At 38.0% G+C, this 24390-nt stretch overlaps 1 protein-coding gene across 2 annotated transcripts in view; it reads right to left on the bottom strand.

Annotated features, from left to right (window-relative positions):
• Positions 1 to 24390, bottom strand: part of ZNF654 (zinc finger protein 654) — a 104830-nt gene that overhangs the window by 62288 nt on the left and 18152 nt on the right. For both annotated transcript variants that reach the window (XM_049858186.1, XM_049858185.1), the window contains exon 2: positions 12906 to 13051. In XM_049858186.1, coding sequence (XP_049714143.1) covers positions 12906 to 13051 — 146 coding nt within the window. The remainder of the gene's footprint in view (positions 1 to 12905; positions 13052 to 24390) is intronic.

Raw genomic sequence — 24390 nt, 5'->3', positions numbered from 1 at the left:
TTATGTGGACATGCTATTTAAAAAAATATGCTATGTGTCATAAATCCTAACCCCTATCCCTGTGATTATAATCCCATTTGGAAGGGGCTGTCATTATGTTAATGAAACAAGATTCGTGTAGAGTATATGTTGAGTCAATTTCTTCTGAGATATAAATAGGATTAAACAAGCAAGCTAGAGAAGCAGAGATGTAGGAAGAGAGATGCCAAGCCACATGAAGATTGCCCAGGAACAGAAGCTCAGAAGCAACAACGACCTCCCTCTAGAAATGACAGAGAGAAAGCCTTCCCCTAGAGCTGGCACCTTGAATTTTGCCTCCTAAACTGTAAGAAAATTAATTTGTTTGTTAAAGCCACCCACTTGTGTTATTTCTGTTAAACTACATAACTAAGATATATCGCCTCTATCTTCCTGACTGGATCCTGACTGAAATATACTATATCTCTTTAAAAAAGTGAATTTATTGATGATTATTCCCTACAAGACAAGAAATAAATTATTTTTTATCCCCCCATTTCCAAAATTAGAAGGGAAAGCCTGTTTAAGAAATCATGACTGAAGAAAACTACAACAAATAGGTTTCGACGAACATGAATCATGTATTTTTACTAAATATAAAAAATGTAAGTTTGTCTTGTTGACTTGACCCTGGGAAAAATTTCTACTAAGATTTCTATAAAAGGAGGAATGAGCAAAATTTTGTTAGCTTTACAACAACTACTAAATATTTTTGTGTGTATGTTTCTTATTTCATTCCATAGTGAAAGCTGACAGTACAGTCTTGTTAGCTAATTCTATAAATAAAAACTATTAGGAAAAGTTAAAAGGGTCATATCTGTAGTTTTCCAATGATCTGACTTAGCACAATATTAAATCCTTCAAATACCAGAAAAAACTAAACATGTATTTACACCCCTGAAAAAACCCAAACCCATTACCGTCCAGTTGATTCCGACTCATAGCGACCCAACAGAACAGAATAGAACCGCCCCATAGGGTTTCCAAGGAGTGCCTGGTAGATTTGAACTGCGGACCTTTTGGTTAGCAGCCGTAGCTCTTAACCACTTCACCACCAGGGTTTCCTTACACCCCTGACAATGACCATATACATCTTCTTCTACAGAATGACTAATCATCCTCATAGTAACAGAAAGACGGCCAGCTTTTAGGCTACTGCTTTTTCACTCCAATTTTGTGTATCCACGTGGACTAAAGGAATTATTAAGCTTTACTTCTTTTAGTTATATCAGAAAAAAAAATACTATTTTTAAAAACTACATATGCACATCCCCTAGATTCTGATACACAATATGGGTGGTAACAGGGTATCTCATCACCCGATCACATCCTATCCCTGCCAACACAAATGTAACAGACAGGTAATCTACCTATTTGCCCATAAAATGACTATGGTTTTAACTATCTAACTCCAAGATTACAAAAGAAATAATAAAAACCAAAATTAGAGAGGAAAAAAGATGCTATTCGTAACCTGCACCAAATGAAATGCTCAGTTTCTAAACATGCGCAATATAAACTAATGTGTGCAGCAGGTTTGTCTAACATTGGCTTTAGCTACAACAAATCCTGTAAGTTAATATAGTCTATTGTAATGGCAAAGAAAACAACATTAAGAGAACATATTCAGGGACTGCAGGGAGGGAATGCAATAAAGGAATGTAGTAAAACTACCACTTACCTCAAAAAAAGAAGAACATATCTTCCTCAGAGAAATGAGAGAGAAACAGAGGCTGCCGCCGTTGTTAGGTGCCGTCAAATCGGTTCCCTCTCATAGCGACCCTATGTACCACAGAACAAAACACTACCCAGTCCCGCACCATCCTTAACAATCATTGTTTTGCTTGAGCCCATTGTTGCAGCCACTGTGTCAATCCATCTTGTTGAGGGTCTTCCTCTTTTCGGAGAACCCTGTACTTTACCAAGCATGATGTCCTTCTCCAGGAACTGATCCCTCCTGAGATGTCCAAAGTATGTAAGAAAAAAATCTCGCCATCCTTGCTTCTAAGGAGCATTCCAGTTGTACTTTTTCTAAGACAGATTTGTTCATTCCTTTGGCAGTCCACGGTATATTCAATATTGTTCGCAAACACCACAATTCAAAGGCATCAATTCTTCATTAGACCAGCTTTCACATGCATATGACCCAGCTGAAAATACAGTGGCTTGGGTCAGGCACACCTTAGTCTTCAAGGTGACAGCTTTGCTTTTCAACACTTTAAAGAGGTCCTTTGCAGCAGATTTGCCCAATGTAATGTTTCTTTTGATTTCTTGACTGCTGCTCCCATGGGTGTTGATTATGGATCCAAGTGAAATGAAATCCTTGACAACTTCAATCTTTTCTCCATTTATCACGATGGTGCTTATTGGTCCAGTTGTGAGGGTTTTTTTCTTTATGTTGAGTTGTAATCCATACTGAAGGCTGTGATCTTTGATCTTCGTCGGTAGTGCTTCAAGTCCTCTTCACTTTCAGCAAGCAAGATTGTGTCCTCTGCATAACACCGGTTGTTAACGAGTCTTCCTCCAATCCTGATGCCCCGTTTTTCTCCATATAGGCCAGCTTGTCAGATTATCTGTCCAGCATACAGACTGAATAGGTATGGCGAAAGGTTATAACTCTGATGCACACCTTTCCTGACTTTAAACCACTCAGTATCCCCTTGTTCTGTCCAAACAGCTGCCTCTTGATCTACAGGTTCCTCATGAGCACAATTAAGTGTTCGGGAATTCCCATTCTTCACAATGTTATCCATAATTTGTTTTGATCCACACGGTCGAATGCCTTTACATAGTCAATAAAACACGGGTAAGCATCTTTCTGGTATTCTCTGCTTTCAGCCAGGATCCATCTGACATCAGCAATGATACTCCTGGTTCCACGTCCCCTTCCGAATCCAGTCTGAATTTCTGGCAGTTCCCTGTTGATACACTGCTGCAGCCGCTTTTGAATGATCTTCAGCAAAATCTTGCTTATGTGTGTTATTAATGATATTGTTCAATAATTCCTGCATTCGGTTAGATCACCTTTCTTGGGCACAGGCATAAATATGGATCTTTTCCAGTCGGCTGGCCAAGTAGCTGTCTTCCAAATTTCTTGGCATAGATTAGTGAGCACTTTGCCCCATCTGTCTGTCAGTTTGTCATACTGTGGGGGCTTGTGCATTGCTGTGATGCTGGAAGCTATGCCACTGGTATTCAGATACCAGCAGGGTCACCCATGGAGGACAAGTTTCAGCTAAGCTTCCAGACCAAGACAGACTAGGAAGAAGGACCCGGCAGTCTACTACTGAAAGGAATTAGCCAGTGAAAATCTCATGAATAGCAGCCCTAGAAGTGCTCACTCAATAGAAAACTAGAGAACTAGATTTCTATTTAAAATAAATTAGGTCACCTGCCACAGATACTAATGAAGATAATGGATAAAAAGTTGGAGAACGTTTTGAGTAAGTGTTGGCCAATATATTTAAAAGAATCAAGTAGAGGTAAGAGTGTTACATGGTGTAGAAGAGGGACGTACTTCGTGATACAGACCTGTTATGGATTGAACTGCGCTTCCAAACAATTTATGTTGAAGTTCTAACCCCTGGTACCTATGACTGTGACTTTGGAAATAAAGTCTTTGAAGATATTATCACTTAATACACAATACTGGGGAAGACAGCATACTTGCCCAAGGCAAGGTCAGGGAAGCTCCATCTCCCAAAAAAACCAAACCCAGTGCCATCAAGTCGATTCTGACTCATAGTGACCCTACAGGACACAGCAGAACTGCCCCATAGAGTTTCCAAGGAGTGCCTGGTGGATTCAAACTGCAGACCATTTGGTTAGCAGCTGTAGCACTTAACCACTGCGCCACGAGGGTTTCCTCGGAAGCTCCATAGACACATCCAAATTCCCTGAGGGACCAAGTTACTGGGTTAAGGCTCTAGGGACCATGGAACATATAGCTCAATTGGCATAACGTAGTTTATAAAGAAAATGTTCTACATTCTACTTTGGTGAGTAGCGTATGGGGTCTTAAGAGCTTGTGGGCAACCATCTAAGTTACTCCAATGGTCTCACCCCACCTGGAGTAAGAGAGAAAGAAGAAAATCAAAGACACAAGAGAAAGATTAGTCCAAAGGACTAATGGACAACAAGTCCCACAGCCTCTACCACACTGAGTTCAGCACAACTAGATAATGCCCAGCTACCACCACCAACTGCTCTGATAGAGATCACAATAGAGGGTCCCAGACAGAGCTCAAGAAAAATGCAGGACAAAATTCCAACTAACAAAAAAAAAAAAAAAATCAGACTTACTGATCTAACAGAGGCTGCAGAAACTCCTAGAGTATGGCCCCCGGACATCCTTACAGCTCAGTAATAAAGTCATTCCTGAGACTCACCCTTCAGCCAAAGATTAGACAGGCCCATAAAACAAAGTAAGACTAAATGGGCACACCACCCCATGAGCAAGGACAAGAACGTAGGAAGAGACAGGAAAGCTGGTAATGGGGAACCCAAGGTCAAGAAGGAGAGAGCATTGACATGTCGTGGGGTTGGCAACCAATGTCGCAAAACAACAGGTATATTAATTGTTTAATGAGAAACTTGTTTGCTCTGTAAACCTCCATCTAAAGTATAGTTAAAGAAAAAGATGTTATCACTTAACAGGAGGTAATAAGAGAATGGAATGGGTCTCAATACAATCTGAGTGGTGTCGTATAAAAAAGCAGAAGACACACAGAGATCCAGCGGTAAGATGGCCATGTAATCAGGTAACAGAGGAATTACGCTGCAGCTGTAAGCTGAGGAATGCCAGGGGCTATGAGAGGCTGGGAGAGATAGGAAAGGATCTTAGAAAACTCTGCACTGATTGAGTAGTATTCCCCCGACCCCCATTTCCTCCTCCCATCCACCCCAGACAACCATTAACAAACATGGGTCTTTATGCATTGCCTGTTCAGGATATTTTATGTAAGTGAGATATGTTTGTTCTTTTGTTTCTGGCTTATTTCATTTAACATATTTCCAAGGTTCAACCATGTCATACTACTTATCAAAACTTCATTTCTCGTTCTGGCTGAATAATATTCTATTGTGTGTATATAGCACTTTTCATTTATCCATTCATCTGTAATAGACATGTGAGTTGTTTCCACCTTTTGGCTATTGTGAATAGTGCTGCAATGAACATTGGTGTACAAATACCTGTTTGTGCTCTTGGTTTCAATTCTTTTAGGTATATATTTAGAAGTGTATTTGCTGGTACTGGTATAATAACGGGCACATAGACCAATGGAGTAGAACTGAGAATTCAGAAAAAATCTCATACATCTATAGCCAATTTAGTTTCTATAAGGGTGTTAAGTGCATCCAACGGGAAAAGAACAGTCTCTTCAGTAAATGGTGCTGTGACAACTAGATCTCCTCATGTTTAAAAAAAAAATTTTTTTTTTTTTTGTTTTTACATCATGTATGAAAATTAACTCAAAGTGGATCAAAGACCTAAACCTAAGAACCAAAACCATAAAACTCTTAGAACAAAACATAGGAATAAGGGTTCCTGGCCTAGTTTTTGACAATGGATTCATGGATATGTACCTAAAAGCAGAGGCAACAAGATATAGATAAATGGGATTTCATCAAAATTAAAGACCTTTGTGTACCAAAGTGAAGAGAAAATATACAGACTGGGAGAAATTCTTGGGAACCATATATCTGATAAGGGTTTAATATCCAGACTATATAATGAACTTCTACAATTCAACAAAAAGACAACCCAATAAAAAATGGTCAAAGAACCTGAATAAATATTTCACCAAAGGAGATATACAAATGGCCAATAAGCACATGAAAAGATGCTCAATGTCATTTAGTCATTTATTGCTGTTGCCAGCTGTCACTGAGCAGGCCTCTGACTCACGGCAATGCCATCCATGCACAACAGAAGAAAATGCTGCCGCTTGCTGTGCCACCCCTGTAACTGGCTGTAGTCTGTGATCCACAGGGTTTTAATTGGCTGTTTTTCAAAAGATCACCAGGCCTTTCTTCCTAATATGTGTTAGTCCCGAAGCTCTGCTGAAACCTGTTCAGCATTATAGTAACACCTACGCCTCCAATGACAGACAGCTGGTGGCAGCGCATGAAGTGCACTAGCCAGGAATCAAACACAGGTCTTCACATAGATGGCAAGAATTCTACTGCTGTCTCCCCATTAAAAAAAAAAAAAAAAAACCCACTGCCTTCAAGTCTATTCTGACTCATAGTGACCGCACAGGGTTTCCAAGGCTGTAAATCTCTAATGAAGAAGACTGTCACATCTTTCTCCCACAGACCCACTGGCGTTTTGAAACGCCGATGTTTGGGTTAGCAGCCGATCATCTTAACCACTGCGCCACCAGGGTTCCTTACTAGTGTTGGATTCTAACTCACAGTGACCCTACAGGTCCGCCATTAGAGAAATGTAAATCAAATCACAGTGAGATACCACTTCCCTTCCGTTAGAATGGTTATTATCAGAAAAACAGAAAATAACAAGTGTTGGAGAGAATGTGGAGAAATTAGAACCTTGGTCCACCGCCAGTGGGATTGTAACATGGTACAGCAGCTACAAAAAAGTCTGTTTAACCTCAAAAAGTTAAAGGTGATTTTATTTTATGTAAAACTGGTAAAGTCTATGTTCTCTGCCTGAATGCCTTTAGCTTCAGGGGTACCTGACTTCATGTTTTACCTGTGAAACTTAGAAATTACTGTTTAACTAATCTAAGACAACAATGGGGGAAAAAAAAACAACTCAATTCAGACTTGCAAAAAAAAAAAAGGTCCCCTAAATTCTCAGGCTTCAGTTTTCTTATTTATAAAAGGGAATAAATTTGAAGTCCTTTTTAACGTAAATGCATACATACATACAGCAAAATCTCTTTCTTTAGAAAGTACAGCTCACAAGGAGAGCAAACTCAGGTATTAGACAAAATTATAATTAGCTGATTTAAAACAATTCTCTATGTAACTACTCATTTCCATAAAAAATTTGGGGAAATGGTCAGGTATGAATCAAAACAGAATCCTCTTTCCCTGCTACAGAATACCTTAGCAAAACTGTAGTTTTTTGAGTCTCCCAGCCTGTACAAGGCAGATCATCTTATGTATGCATAATTTGCAAGGTGGGTATAGGTTTTTTCTGAAGGTGATCAGGTAAGCTACTGCCAGAGAATATAGTAATATATTCTACATAAAACATTTTATGTGTATGAATTATCTAAATACTTACATAAGACAGACTTTTGTACATATTATTTAATAACAATTCTTTAACTCACCTATATACTTTGTCAAGTCAATAAAAATTTAAAATACATGATATAAATAAGAATCCTACAAACAGATACTAATAATAATCAGTAAGTCAATATCCTGACTTCTTGTCCAGGGGCCTTACACATTCTGTTCGCCATTCTGGGAGGCTCTTCACCTTCTTCATGCAATGTACACCCACCATTCGTTCAAAGTTCAGCTCTTTCAGTGAATTTTCCCTGACTTTCCAGGCCAGGTTAAGTCCCCTGTTACACTCTCTTTGCACCCTGTAATTTTCTCATAATTGTTATTATGTAATAGTGTAACTGCTTATTTAATATCTCAGCTCAGGGACTCATCTTACTTTCTGCTTTATCTTAGAGCCAAGCACAGAGCTATATGGAATGAATGAACAATTATGGAATAACTGTTAGGATTTTCTGGCTTAAACATTTATTTAAATAAAATAGAAGACTGTTTCAGACTTACTACTCTTTTAGTAGGACCACCATGTTGCTGTTTCCCCATTTTTTAATGATACTGAAAATAGAATTAACTTTTCTGTTAGAGTAAGTTTAAATAATCCAGAAAGTTTTCCTTTTAAGAATATTATTTAAAAGTCTCTAAGACAATGTATTTTGCTTTGCCTGGCACTGTCTTAGATAAGATATGCTTCTGTGTAATACATTATTCTTTTCATGAGCAATAGTAAAAAAGGCTAGCAAGCAATGAAACAGAAATCAACAAATGATGTTTTAAAAAGTACTTTTGAAAGCTCCACCACACTGCAACCCTAAAGTTAAAAATGTTACAAAGATGAAAAGGAAAATAAAATCCCAATAAGGCAATGAAACAAAAACAATACTTCCTGCTTACAAATCATCTATTTCTTTAAATACTTATTTTATTTTCCTCAAAAATCAGTAGAGAATAAATTGAAACTGTTTTGGTGACCTGTGAAAGAATATATAAAAGTATTCTTTGTAGTGGGCATCTATCATTTTTGTCTACTTAACCAGCTCTTTTCCACATTACCGCTCACACACTTATTAAGTAAACTGCTTACCACACCAACATTTCTATGGTTCTGGTGGGGCTGCCAATCCAGTATCCTTATTTCCCCTAGCCATGGGGGTGGGCTAGTCAACAGACTGAGCCAAAATTCTTATCACATTCTCATCAACACAGTGATCACTCCGAGTGTTGGACACCTAATATCGGATAAGCCAGAATTTTTCCCAAGATATTTTTGGGACTAGAAGTGAGGGGAAGGGATTTCTTTTTGCTTGGTTAGTAAACTAACCTTGATCCCAGAATTGTCAGCAGCCCTGAGAGAATGAAGCCAAAAGAGAAAATACGGAAAGGGAGAGATTTAAATGACATTTTATTCTCCAGATTCAGAAAACTCTGAAACCAGTTACAGTACTTGCTTTTCCATGGTTTAGTTCTCTAATGAATTCCTCAACGCTGTCCCCGTTTTTGTGCTTTAAGCTAGCTTGACTAAGGTTTATTACTTATAATCAAGAAGTCCTAATACATGTCCCATATTCCTTTAGACATCATAAAATATATTTTTAAATGATGTATTTTTTTAAAAAACTAGCTTGCTCTTATAAATCTAAGTACTTCCTATATTTATACAATTTTAAATACATACAAATCAACTTTTAAAGAAGCACAATGTACAAGCACCATTTTAAACTTATATATATATATATAAAATCAAAAATGAAATCAATTCATCTTCAAGGTTTAAAAATACTAAGTGTACAAAAAGACTTCAACACTCTCTGACACTGGTCTAACCAGAGTTAACTTTCAATATTTTTAACAGCTGTTGATAATAAGGAAACCCTGGTGGCATTGTGGTTAAGAGCTACAGCTGCTAACTAAAAAGTTCGGCAGTTCGAATCCACCAGACATTCTTCGGAAACTCTATGAGGCAGTTCTACTCTGTCCTGTAGGGTCGCTATGAGTTGGAATCGACTCAGTGCCAACAGGTTTGGTTTCGGGTTTTGGTTGATAATAAACTTGTGTAAGTATTTCTTCATTAATCAGTTTGAAATATCTCAATTCAGTGCTATGACAGAGGAGGATTTAACTCATATTACCAACACTACCTTCCCAATGGCTTCTCATTATTATTATTTCATACATTATTTTTATAACTTAACTTACACCTTTATTTATGGTTTCATCTACTAGTGACACTACATTGTGTAAAATAAGAATTGAGGGAGGATATTAGTGCCTCTCCTCTTTCAACTACTAGCTTCTCTCAAATATTTCCTCTCTTTTGTAATTATGATTATTTTTATACTTTGTCTAAAAGTTTAAAGTCAATAAACATCGTTTACATTAAAACAACAATATAAATGACATTCAGTGCACATCTAAGTAGCTTCCTGTGACTATGTGTCCTTTCTTGTTTAGGTTTATTTTTAATTTTCCTGGAGTTTCTAACTGCCTTTTTATTTCCTTGACTTGTCTGCTTTTATTGTTACCTTAAAGGTTCCAAATTCTCAAGGTTAGTCTCAAGTTTACATTTTTACTGGACAGTTTCCTCTGGTAGCTGACATATCTGTAGGCCTACTACCCAGCAGTAATCCTAGGACCGCCTTTCCCTGCTATCCTTGGCAAAATTCACTATTTTCTGGATCCACTGTCATGTTTCTGTTGTTGTTATTACTTTTTATAAATACATTACACCCTAATTTTTTCTGGAGCACATTCTTATAATAACTTCATAAGAAAGGATATGTGGGGCAAGTCAGTTTTCTAAATTCTTACATGCCGAGAAATATCTATTCTACCCTCATAATTTACTGATAGTCTAGATAGGTATAAAATTCTAGATTGAAAATAATTTTCCCTCAAAACATTATAGACACACTGGTTCATTGTATTCTACCGTCCAGCACTGGCTGTGTGAAGACTGATGGCAATCTGACATTTGTCCCTTTGTAGATGACCCAGTTTTTTATTCTCTCTTTCTGGAAAGTGTTTGGATTTATTTTATTACCCCTGATGTTCTGAAATTTCAAAATGATCTATTCAGCTTAGCATCTTTTATAGAATTGTGCTGAAACTTTTGGGCTTTGTCCTTGGGCTCTTTCAGTCTGGAGGTTCACGACTTTCAGCTCTGGGAAATTCTTTTATTATCTCTTCAAAAATTTCCAATGTCTATTCTCTTTCTGGAACTCCAGTGAGTTAAAAACTGAACCTCCTACAAGGAACCACCATGTTTTGTTTTTTTTTTTTTCTGATACATTCCTTCTCTTTGTTATGCTGTTTTACATTCAGGATTATTTTTTCAACTTTACATTCCAGCTTTCCTACCAAACTTTAAATTTTAACTATCATATTCTCTTAATCTCTATGAAGTCATTTTTTAACTGATTATTTCTTTCACACAGCATCATGTTTTTATATATATCTTCTCAAATCTCTCTAAAAATGTTAATTATAGACTTCATATTTTACTTTTAATTTTCTTCTGTTTCTAACATTAACACTACTCTAGGATTTTTGTTTCTTTTCTTTTTTTTTTTTCATGTTGAAAACATTCTTCAAATGTCTGATGATTCTTGAGACATCCATTCACATTTAAGAATAAAGCAGTAAGCAGCTGATCAGGAGCCCTGTGAGCATGTTTGGAGTTTGTTGACTGATGTGTTTTTCTTTACGGTGATTAAGTGATGAACTGCTGTGATTTTTTTGCTTTCTCAATTGCTATTGTCGTTAGCTGCTGTTCACTCGTCCTCCCCCCCAACTCATGGCAACCCCATGGCATCCCCATAATCAGCTTGTAAATAGAACTACTGTGATCCCCAGGGTTTTCATGGGCTGATTTTTGGAAGTAGATCGCCAGGCATTTCCTTCTAGTGCATCTTAATCTGGAAACTCCACTGAAACCTGTGTGGCTGCATAGCAACACACTACCCACCACTGACAGGTGGCGGCTGTGCATGAGGCACAATGGCCATCTCCTGCGCGGAGGGCGAGAATTCTACCACTAAACCACTAATGCCTCACGCTTTCTTAATTAGGAACTCTTAAATGCCAGAATGGAAAGGTCATTGCTCCAGGGTCACTTAATTTCTTTAGAGGAAAAAAAAAAGGTAATACTGTTCTTCTTACCCTGCCCTGGCATGAAGGCCTGGTGATTACCCTGAATGGAAAAATTTCAATTAACCCCTCTGTCTGCGTTCTCTGTGTTTCTTTCCCTACTCTCCATGTCATACCTTGCACCTTCTAATTTCATACCTCTCTAGAATTCTGGGTCGAGGCTGGGGATTGGCAGACTGGCTTCCTCCTAAATCGTATGTAGCAGAGGATAATATTTTTTTTAACTGCTACTCATGGTTTAAGTAAAATGTTTTACACAAAATAATCAAGTACATACATATATAAAAATAAATATATAAAACAAGAATGTCACAAAATAATACTTATCCCATTAAGACATACTCTGATATTTTCTATTGTATTTTTCTATGCTAATTATAATTTCACAACCCACTATTGTGGTATGAACTGCAACTGAGGAGCGGAAAAAAAAAGATGAAATTGTAACTTCCTCTACTATTTTTCAATTACAACTTCTCTACCTGTTTCCAGTACCTCAGAAAACTGTGGAAATCTCCCTGCCATCCACTGATGTGCCCTTCTGTTTTCTTTTCACTATATTTCTCTCCTTTTTTCTTTACTATAATTTTAGTGTTCTCCTACCCATTGCTGTCAAGTCAATTCCAATTCATAGTGACCTGCAGAGCAGGGAAGTACTACCCCACAGAGTTTCCTAGGCTGTAAATCTTTACAGAAGCAGACTGCCACACCTTTCTCCCATGGAGCAGCTGGTGAGTATGAACTGCTGACTTTTCAGTTGGCAGCCAAGCACTTTAATCACTGTACCACCAGGGCTCCTTTAGCAGGCTCATACCAAAAACCTAACCCACTGCCATCAAGTCAATCCCAGCTCATATGGGAAGAAAGATACACACAGGTGACTCCGTTTGTGATCTTTAACTGGAAGTCCTTCACAAGCATTTTTTAAAATCAGGAGTTTCCTAACCTCTTTCTGGCCTGATTTAAGGTTCCTTCCTCTGTTATCGGAAACCCTGGTGGTGTAGTGGTTAAGTGCTACAGCTGCTAACCAAAGGGTCGGCAGTTCGAATCCGCCAGGCGCTCCTTGGAAACTCTATGGGGCAGTTCCGCTCTGTCCTAGAGGGTCACTATGAGTCAGAATCGACTCGATGGCACTGGGTTTGGTTTGGTTTTGGGTCCTCTGTTATCATGTCCTAGACTGCTGTATTCTGGGGCTTGCCATTAGAGTTCACAAGGCAATCTGGCGAATTAAAAAGGAAAGTAAAGGGTTTGTAGTGGGGCCATAAAAATCTATATGCCACAATTCCATTTAATTGCAGAGCTTAAAGTAAAATTGTAGTTAAATGTTCAAAATTAAACCTAAATATGCAAGTGAGGAAAAGGAAACTTCCTTTTGAGGGAAGACTTTAAGAAAAGCTCCTTCCTCTGAGGAAATCATTCAAACCCAATTTTCAAATACATCAGTAACAAGAATACTTTTATAAAAAGTAAAGAGTACTTACAAAGCAAGACTACTCAAAACATACTGTACGTGCTCACATTCATCTGGGAATGATGCACTGGCTGATGTAAAACAACAAAGTGCAGTCTGAAGAACCTGAAGCTGTGGCAAAGGGACCTGCCATCTTCCAGCATAATCTTCAACCACCTGAGAAGGAAGCAATCCAAAAAGTACATTACTATAAAAAATGTTCTCAACATCTCCACTTCAAAACTTTGGGTAAAACTTTCTGGATAAATAAAAACACTAGTTCTGCATGAACACAAATATTATAGGCATAAAGTTTTTTTTTTACTGTTTATTTGCATACAGAAAATAAGCTGTTTTCTGTGGAAATGTGGAAAAGATATATAGTATATAGCTGACTGTAATGGTCAACTGCCAGATCTTTACCAAGCTGTGTAACCAATGCCCTTCATTTCCCGTACCCAATTTTTGTCAAGACACCAATTATTAAATTAAAATGGCTAGATGGTAGAATATAGTTAATAATGAAAATTACAAAGGAGTGTGTATTATTGTCATTATTATTTACAGACTGAACTCTAAGCATTCCAGCAATAAATAAGTATTGAGATACAGTGACATAGCACTCTAATTATTACAGTTTAAATGCAGAGAGTACCGTATTACAAGGGGAAGAATCGAGAATACAGTCTTGACTCACTTAACTAGTTTTATGAATTTGGGCAAGCCATCTACCTTCTCTATGCATTAGCTTCCTCACCATATAATGGAAATAATAATGCTTATCTCACAGGTCACTGTAAAGTTAAGCTGGGATAATTGACAACAAAATGTTTTAGAACTATCAACTGCTGAATGAAAACAATGTATTAACAAAATCTATCATATAAAATAGGTGTCATGGATTGAATTATCTCCCCCAAAAAATGTGTGTATTAACTTGCTTAGGCCACAATTCCCAGTATTCTGTGGTTGTCCTCCATTTTGTGATTGTAATTGTACATTAAAGAGGATTAGGGTGGGGTTGTGACACCCTTACCAGGTGACATTCCTGATCCAATATAAAGGGAGTTTCCTTGGGGTGTGGTCTGCACCACCTTTTATCTCTCAAGAGATAAAAGGAAAGGGAAGTAAGCAGAGTTGGGGACCTCATACCACCAAGAAAGTAGTGCCAGGAGCAGAGCACATCCTTTGAACCTGAGGTTCCTGTGCTGAGATGCTCCCAGACCAAGGGAAGACTGATGACAACGACCTTCCTCCAGAGCCGACAGAAAGAGAAAGCTTTCCCCTGGAGCCAGCGCCCTGAATTCAGACTTCTAACCTACTGGACTGTGAGAGAATAAATTTCTCTTTGTTGAAACCATCCACTTGTGGTATTTGTTAGAGCAGCACTAGACGACCAAGACAATAGGGACTGGCAAAAACTGCCCAAATTTGGCCTACTGCCTAATTTTGTATGACCCCTGAGCTAAGAACAGCTTTTACATTTTTAAAAAGGCTGGAGAAAAATCAAAAGAATAATATTTTTTGACATGAAAATGACAGAAAATTCAAATTTCAATGTTCGTAAATGAAGTTTTATTGGAACACAGTCAGGTTCATCCATTTATGTATTATCTATGGCTGTTTTCCTATTACGCTAGCAGAGGTGAGTAGTTGTGACAGAATTCACATGGCTCCAAAACCTAAAAACATTTAATATCTGGCCCTTTACAAAAAGTTTGCTGACTCCTAATAAAAACTGGGAAAGTTAGATCAGGAAACAAAAGCCAAGAATACTCACAGCTCAAAGGACTTCACACTAATCACTCTGTGCTGGGAGACAATTCTCCACAGTCTCTCACATTCCTATCGTTTTTCAAAAAGAGGCACTGACTTCATCTTTTCAAGAATATTTTTAAGAAACAGTCTTAGAAAACAGAAATGATGTCTCCCTCTGGAGCAGAGAGTAGCATGATTTACTGTCCAGTATAATAAAGATAATGCCTGCCGTTTAGGCAAAGGTCAGGCTGATTTTCTTGCAATACATTATAAAAGATTCCAACCAAACCAAACCCACTGCCATCAAGTCGATTCCGACTCATAGCGACCCTACAGGACAGAGTAGAACTGCCCCATAGAGTTTCCAAGCAGCACCTGGCAGATTTGAACTGCTGACCGCTCGGTTAGCAGCCATAGCACTTAACCACTACGCCACCGGGGTGCCCTGTAAAAGATCAGGGTTCCCTATATCAGCTATGACGTAAACCCATAAGAGTAGGGCATCCACCTGGGCCACTTTACTTCAGCTGAGCAGAATTAAGGGACAAGGAGAACCAATGTGAACATAAAGGTCATGCTGCTTGCTGTGCCATGAGTAATAAAGTCCTTTGTCTTCAACCCAGGAGTACTGTGTTTTCTGCCAGCATCCATGGAATATTGTGGCAGGCCAACTTCTTAGTTTGCAGGTAGTATAAAATTTCAGACCATTCAGAGTTCTTGACAATTCCAAATTGTAATACCAGGTACCTAGCACATCTCTCCAGTCTTTCTGGGAACAAGAATAGATAAGGAAAAAAAAGAAAAGAAAGAAAGCTAAATGGGGTTATCCTTTTGAACTTGTATACCTTCTACATCCTGCAGTCCTCATTATCTGAGAAGTAAAAACCAACTTCTCCCTACTAACAATGCTGACCCCAAGTGGGACCAAAAACAAAAACCAAACCCATTGCCATTGAGTTATTCCAACTCATAGCAACCCTATAATGGCATAGGCCTTTCCAAACCACAACAGAACAAAAAAGAATGTTAGGCAAACAATGGCTCCCTGGCTCTAAATTCTCTCTTCACTACAGGCTTTGATTAGCTTTACTGCCACTTTTTGGCCACCCCACTACCACTTAAAAACCACTTGGCGCCACATAAAAAATAAGTACCTGACACCCTCACATTTTTCCTCAGTCCCAAACAGTTTGTCCTAATCAATGTCTACTTACAATCTTATCCATTTTCCACTCATGGGCTGTTTTTTTCCTACTTTCTCAGGTTCTGTTCTCCTAGTTGGCTTCATTCACCAAGATTCAGGCACCAATACCCAGCCTGGTCTAGCTGAGCCCAAACCTAACACAATAAAAGTCCTTTTAGGCAACACTTCCATTAGGTTTGTCCCAATACCCTCAAAGGAACATGAACAAAATTAACTGAAATTTGGGTATCTTCTTACCCTGTTTAATGTTATGCCAAACACTGCTAATTCATTATAACACTACTTACTTTAAAATATTTTCCTTAAATATTTAAAACTACACATTACTTTGCAGTTACTTTGAATTTTTTCTTCTATGCTATGAGTATGTCATCAGCACTCAATTAAGAAAGAGCATGATATCATAACCTGAATGTGCTCTGCCAAGCAACAGTACAGAAAGCAAGAACACCTTCCATTTTTCTTTTATGTATTTATTCACTTTTTTGGTTTGTTTTGGGTTTTATATTCTAATAGGTAATGCAACAGTGAGAAATAAGGATTAGGAGCCCTGGTAGCACACTGATTAAGAGCTTGGCTGCTAATCAAAAGGTCGGCAGTTCCAATCCACTGGCTGCTCCTTGGAAACTCTATGGGGTAATTCTACCCTATCCTGTAGGGTCACTACAAGTCGGAATCAACTCAACAGCAACGAGTTAGTTAAAACGATCAAGTTGCTGCAAACAAAAAAAATATTTCCTCAGATCTTAAAAAGCAACTATTACTACAATTCTAAATTCTTAAATGGTCTAGGAAACAGAGAATCAAGATCAGTAGTCCATTAGGGATTGGTAGAAACCCTTTTATTCACTTTGAAGGGTATAATAAACATTACTATAACGAAGATTTACAGAAACTGTATGGCTGCAGGTAAAGTAAGTTAGGGCCAAAGCTAGAGACATGCCATGACATCAAAGAAAAGGGCAGAGCTACTGCCAAAGATGGATGTTAGAATATTCTAATAATCCTATAGCACTTTCTAAACACTCCCATTCCAGGAGCGTATATTCTGCTCTAAAAGGGATAATGTTGTGTTGTTGTGTGCCGTCAAGTCAATTCTGTGCCATCAAGTCAATTCTGATTCGTGGAGACACGCTACATGATAGAGTAAGAACTGCCCCATAGGGTTTCCTAGGCTGTAAATATTTACAGGAGCAGGTCTCCAGGTCTTTTCTCCCACAGGGACACTGGTGGATTTGAACCGCAGACTTCCTGATTAGCAGCTGAGCACTTAACCACTGTGCCATCAGGGTACCTTAAAAGGGATATAGTATATAGTGTATACTATATACTGCCATATTTTAATTTACTAAAGTAAATTAATGTGAGAATGAGCACAGACACAATTGTCAAACTGTGGACTTTATTTAAACCAAAAATTTTAAATTACATTTGTTCTTTAGGAATATTAAAACACATCATTCAAATGTAATAAACAATACAAAATTATCAGTTTGGGAACCTCAAAAATATCATACAAAGTATTTAACTAAAATGTGGTTATGTTTTTTAACTGAGCTCTCCTTTTTTTCTAATACAAAAAACCCTGCCAAATATTTGTTTGTCAATAAGCAAACAATCCTCTTGATTTCTAAACCCAGGCAATAACAGACTAGTTAATTAAACACAGTATCAAGCACAACCTTATTAGCTGGCCCTTCACCTTCCTGTCATTCTCCTCCCTGGAATCTCCCATTTTCATCAACTCCCATTATTTCAAATGTTTCACAATTCACAGGTGTCAGTCAAGCTGTTCACTAATGTTAAATTCATCAACTTGTTTATAGTGAACCCATGCCACTTTTAAAATCTGATCAACAAAGCAGAAGACATATCACAATTACCATCCATTATTATTTTTTTTATAAGAGCTGCAAAGAATACTTGTTAGTTGAACACAGATTACTACAATCTATGCACTAAATAAACCTTCTAATTTTCTGAATACCTAAAATAAACACATTAATAAATATTAGGTTAGTCTATTCCCCACTCCCTTCAGTGCAATTATGTTCTTCATTTGTAATAACAACCATTGCTATATATACAAATATTTCCTAGCTCTGTCCACTGAGAAAGCCTAGAAGCAATAATATCCCAGTAACAGTAAGCACAGTTAGTTCCCAAATCTTGGTCTCTAAACACCATTCTCCAATAAAGGAACTTCAGCTCAAGGAAGTAGTTGATTCCAGGGCCAGGGTAGGAAAAATGCAAGATGAGTCAGAAATATCTTGTAGAGCCAGAAAGTAAGGAAATGCAAAAAAAAAAAAAAAGGGGGGGGGGAATATAAGAATACAGGACAAAAAAAAGCACAATAAAATGACAGCGGTAAATTCATATCTATTGATAATCACATTGAATGTAAATGGCTTAAATAACCTGTGTAGCAGAACAGATAAATAACTAGTATACAGCTAGTGACAGAATGGATTAAAATGAAAAAACACAACCCATCAATATGCTATCTACAAGAGACACACCTTAGACACAAAAACATAAACTAAAACTCAAAGGATGGGAAAAATATGAAGCAAATGATAACCAAAAAAGAGCAGGAGTGGCAATATTAATCTCTGATAAAGTAGACTTTAAGGTAAGATCCACCGTAAAAGAAAGGACATCATATAATGATTAAAGGGTCAATCCACCTGAAGGACATAACCATAATAAATATACATATATATACATACACACAATGACAGGGATCCAAAATACATAACATAGACAGTTCCACAATAATAGTAGGAAACTTCAACACACCACTTTTTGCGAAGGACAGAACTAGATAGACACTCAACAAAGATACAGAAGATCTAAATCCCACAATCAACCAACTCAACCTCATAGACATATATAGAACGCTACACTCAACAGCAGGACAGTACACATTCTTTTCCAATGCAAATGGATCATTCTCCAGAAGACACTACATTTTAGGCCACAAAGCAAGCCTCAAAAAAATCCAAAACATCAAAATAATATAAAGCATTTTCTCTGGTAACAATGCTATAAAAGTACAAATCAATAACAGAAAGAACAAGGAAAAAAAATTGAATATATGGAAACTGAAAAATAACCATGCTTAAAAACCACTGGGCCATAGAAGAAATCATAGATGAAATTTAAAAACTCCTAGAATCAAACGAGAAAGAGAACACAACATACCAAAACAAAACCTTTGGGACACAGCAAAATCAGTGCTAAGAGGTCAATGCAGACATGAAAAAAGAAGAAAGGGCGAAATCAAAACACTAACTCTACAACTCGAACAAATGGAAAGACAGCAGCAAAAGAAGCCCACAGTCACCAGAAGAAAGGAAATAAAGATTAGAGCACAAATAAATAGAGAACAGAAAAACAACAGAAAGAACCAACAAGACCAGAAGTTGGTTCTTTGAAAGGACCAATAAAATCGACAAACCACTGGCTAAATTGGCAAAAGAAGAGCAGGAGAAGAAGCAAATAACCCAAATAAGAAATGAGACGGGTGGCATTACAATAAAAAAACAAAAAAAAAGCAACTATGCTTCAACAAATTTGAAAACCTAGAAGAAAGGAACACATTTCTAGAAAGACACTACCTACCTAAACTAACACAACCTGAGGTAGAAAACTGAGCAGACCCATAGCATAAGAAGAGATTGCAGAAGTAATTAAAAAAACCTCCCACTTGAAAAAAAAAAAAAGCCCCGGCCTGGACAACTTCACTGAAGAATTCTATCAAACATTCAGAGAAGAGCTCACACCACTACTACTCAAATTATTTCAGAGCATAGAAAAGGAAAAAAAAAAATACTTCCGAATTAATCCTATGAAGCCAGCATAACCCTGATACCAAAGCCAGGCAAAGATACCACACACAAAAAAAGAAAATTACAGCCTAATATCCCTCATGAATATAGCTGTAAAATTGCTCAACAAAATCCTAGCCAATAAAATTCAACAGCATATAAAAAAAATAATATATCATGATCATGTGGGATTCATATCTGGTACACAAGGATGGTTCAATATTAGAAAATCAATCAACATAATCCACCACATACATAAAAGAATCACATGATCATCTCAATGGGACATAGAAAAAGTACTTGATAAAGTCCAAGACCCATTCCTGATAAAAACTCTCAGCAAAATAGGATTAGAATGGAAATTTCCCACATAACAAAGGGCATTTATTCAAAACCAAAAACCAATGTTACTCTCAAAGTGCAGAGACTGAAAGCACTCTCCCTTGAGAACAGGAACGAAACAAGGATGCCCTTTATCACCACTCTTATTCAACACTGTACTGAAAGTTGTAGCTAGGGCAATAAGGCAAGGAAAGGAAATAAAGAGCATCCAAATTGGTAAGAAAGAAGCAAAACCATCCCTATATGTAGATGATATGATTCTAAACAAAGAAGATTCCATAAAAAACTACAAAACACTACTGCAAAACGAGAGACCTACATAAACGGAGAAAGATACCATGTTCATGGATCAGAAGACTTAATATTGTGAAAACATCAATACTACCCAAAGCAATCTACAGATATAATGCAATCTCAAAACAAATTCCAACCGCATTCCTTAACAAGATGGAAAAACTAACCATCAACTTTAGAAGGAAAATAAAGAGGCCCCGGATAAGTAAAAAGCATTGTTGAAAAAGAATAAAGTAGTAGGCCTCACATCACCTGATCTCAGAACGAACTATACTACCATGGTAGTCAAAACAGCCTGGTACTGCTACAACGACAGACACACGGAACAATGGAACAAAACTGAGAACCCAGATGTAAATCCATCCGCTTATGGACAGCTGATCTTCAATAAAGGGTCAAAGTCCATTAAATGGGAAAGACACAGTCTAACAACCGGTACTGGCAAAATTGTATGTCTATCTGTGGAAACCCTGGTGGCGTAGCAGTTTAGTGCTATGGCTGCTAACTAAAGGGTCGGCAGTTTGAATCTGCCAGGCCCTCCTTGGAAACTCTATGGGGCAGTTCTATTCTGTCCTATAGGGTCGCTATGAGTCGGAATCGACTCGATGGCACTGGGTTTAGTTTTTGGTTTTATCTGTAGAAAAATGAAACAGGACCCATCACACCATACACAAAAACCTAACTCAAAATGGATGAAAGTTCTAAATATAAAACCTAAAATGATCAACATTAAAGATCATGAAAGAAAAAATAGTGACAATGTTAAAGGCCCTAATATATGGCATAAAGAGAATACCAAACATAGCTAAAAATGCACATACAGCAGAAGATGAACTAAATAAATGGGGCCTCCTAAAAATTAAACACTTAACGCTCATCAAAAGATTTCTCCAAAACAGTAAAAAAAGAACCTACAGACTGGGGGAAAAAATTGGCTACAACATATCCAACAAGGGTCTAATCTCTAAAATTTATAGAAAACTGTAAGACTTCAACAAAAAGACAAACGATCCTATTAAAAAACGGGCAGAGGACATGAACAGACCCTTCGTCAATGAAGACACTCAGGCAGCCAACGAACATATTAAGATATGTTGGTGATTAGACTTAATGATGTGACTGAGACTAGAAGGACACCAGTGGTCATGGCCCCCGACCTTCTGCTGGCCCAGCACAGGAACCATTCCCAAAGCCAACTCTTCAGACAGGGATTGGACTGGACAATGGGTTGGAGAGGGATGCTGATGAGTGAGCTTCTTCGATCAGGTGGACACTTGAGACTATGCTGGCATCTCCTGTCTGGAGGGGAGATGAGAGAGTAGAGGGGGTTAGAAGCTGGCAGAATGGACATGAAAAGAGTGGAGAGAGGGAGCGGGCTGTCTCTTTAGGGGGAGAGCAATTGGGAGTATGCAGCAAGGTGTATATAAGTTTTTGTGTGAGAGACTGACTTGATTTGTAAACTTTCACTTAAAGCACAATAAAAACTTAAAAAAAAAAAAGTTGGTGACCCTAGCCATTAAAAAAAAAGCTGTGAAAATCAAAACTACAATGAGATACCGACAATAATGGCACTAATCAAAAAAACAGAAAGTAACAAATGTTGGTGAGGTTGCGGAAAGATTGGCACTCTTCTACACTGCTGGGGGGGGTGTAAAATGGTACAAACACTATGGAAAACTATATGGCACTTTCTTAAAAAGCTAGACATAATCCAGTAATCCCACTCCTAGGTATATACCCTAAGGAAATAAGAGCTGTGACATGAATAGACATATGCACACTCATGTTCACTGCTGCACTGTTCACAATAGCAAAAAGATGGAAACAAGCTAAGTGTTCATCAGTGACTGAATAGATAAACTGGTACCTACGCATAATGTGATATGACGCAAAGATAAAGAATAACGATGATTACGCGAAACATAACATGGATGAATTTGAAGGACGTTGTGCTGAGTGAACTAAGTCAATCACAAAAGTACAAATATTGTATGAGACCACTATAATAAAAAAACAAGAAAAGGTTTATACACAGAAAGAAAAAAAAAATCTTTGATGGTTACCAGGGATGGGAGGTGGGAGCGAAAATTACTAGCTAGATAGAAAACATGTGTTACTATCAGCGAAGGGAAAGGCAATAGACAATTTGCGCAAAGACAGCACAACATACCCAAGGCAACAGAAGACACTGAAAGGAACGCAATAATAAAGGGCAACCACGGTAATTACTAAAACACACAAGGTCCCGCAACAATAGTATTAACAAACAATGTTTACGAATAGATAACGTAGGTAGATGGGTATGCTAAAGGTAGGTAGATGTGGGAGGGTATAAGGGAGCACACTCACCTGCAATATAGATTTGATTGTGTTATTTCTGCATACATAATTGTAGGTGCTGCATGTATATTAATAACATAGACAATAGAGCACACAAGGGGCATAGTCAGGGAAACTTCTTAGACATAATCAAATACCTCATGGGACGAAGTTCCTAGGCCCAAAGGAAAGGACCATAGACTCAGAGGATGTCTACGTCCACTGGCACAATATAGTTCATAAAGACAATGTTCTGCATGCTACTTTGGTGAGTAGCTCTGGGGTCTTAAAAGCTTGTGAGTGGCCTTATAATATACAACTATTGATCTCTTCCTGTCCAGAACAAAGAAGAGTGAAGAAAACCAAAGGCTCGAGGGGGCAATTAGTCCAAAGTACTAACAGACCACACGAACCACAGCCTACACCACCCCGAGACCAGAAGAACTAGATGGGGCCTGGCTACCACTACCAATCACTCTGACTGGGATCACAATAGAGGATCCCAGGCAGATCTAGAGAAAAATGTGGAACAAAAAATCAAATTCATCACAAAAAGGACCAGACTTACTGGCATGACAGAGACTGGAGGAACCCCCGAGACTATGGCCCCAAGACACCCACCCTTCTGACTTGGAACTGAAGCCATTCCCTGAAGACCACCTTTCAGCCAAACAATAGACAGGCCCATAAAATAAACAACAACACCCAAGGGAAACGTGTTTGTTAAAACAATCTATTATACCAGATCATAAGGACAACATTTGCCCAAAAGTAAAGATGAGAAGGCAGGACCCAAAAAAACCCACTGCCGTTACGTCGATTCCGACTCATAGCAACCCTATAGGACAGAGCAGAACTGCCTCATAGAGTTTCCAAGGAGCGCCTGGCAGATTCAAACTGTGGACCTTTTGCTTAGCAGCCGTAGTAGCACTTAACCACTACACCACCAGGAAAGCCAAAAAAAAATAATAAACCCAACGCCACTGAGTCAATTCCAACTTATAGCGACCCTACAGGACAGGGCAGAACTGTCCCATAGAGTTTCCTAGGAGCACCTGGTGGATTCGAACTGCCGACCCTTTAATCAGCAGCCGTAGCTACACCACCAGGGTTTCCATCCAGAGGAAAGGAAACAGGAACACAGGGCAGAAATAGGGAGAGTGCTGACACCTTGTGGGCAATGCAACCAATGTCACAGAACACTTTATGTACAAACTGTCAAATGGGAAACTAATTCGTTCTGTAACTTTCACCTAAAGCACAATAAAAAAAAAAAAAAAAAGAACGCAGGTGACAATTTGAAGGTGTCCCTATTAGCCAAAGCTGGAACAAACTGAGCAGCAAAATGACAGTACTAGACTTTAATCCATAAAATAAATATCCATGAGTCCATACTGATAACAAAAAATCAAATAAATGTTAGAAATGACACAGCTCTTTCTCCCAGTAAGATCTCAATTAATAAATGTAAAAAGAAAGAGAGAAATAATCACCAAAAGGCAAACTACACAGTAATAAACACTGCAGATAAGATCCACTGATGCATGCCTATATTAGTTGCTAAATTTTAACAAGCAGGATTTGCCAAGATTCTCCCCAAAGACATTTATAAACAAATAGAGAGTGACTTTAGACTGGAGAAACCCACAGACACAAAGTTAACCAAGCCATCAAGATAAACATCACCAGTAATATGACACGTCATTATTGTGAACACCTTGATATAATGTGCTGAGAAACACACAAAGTCATTTCTGTGGTATTCTTAT

The sequence above is a fragment of the Elephas maximus genome, chromosome 18 (assembly GCF_024166365.1).
Source record: "Elephas maximus indicus isolate mEleMax1 chromosome 18, mEleMax1 primary haplotype, whole genome shotgun sequence".
NCBI classification, from domain to species: Eukaryota; Metazoa; Chordata; class Mammalia; order Proboscidea; family Elephantidae; genus Elephas; species Elephas maximus.
Note: the sequence above shows the minus strand (reverse complement) of the source record. Positions and strands in the feature narration are given on the sequence as shown.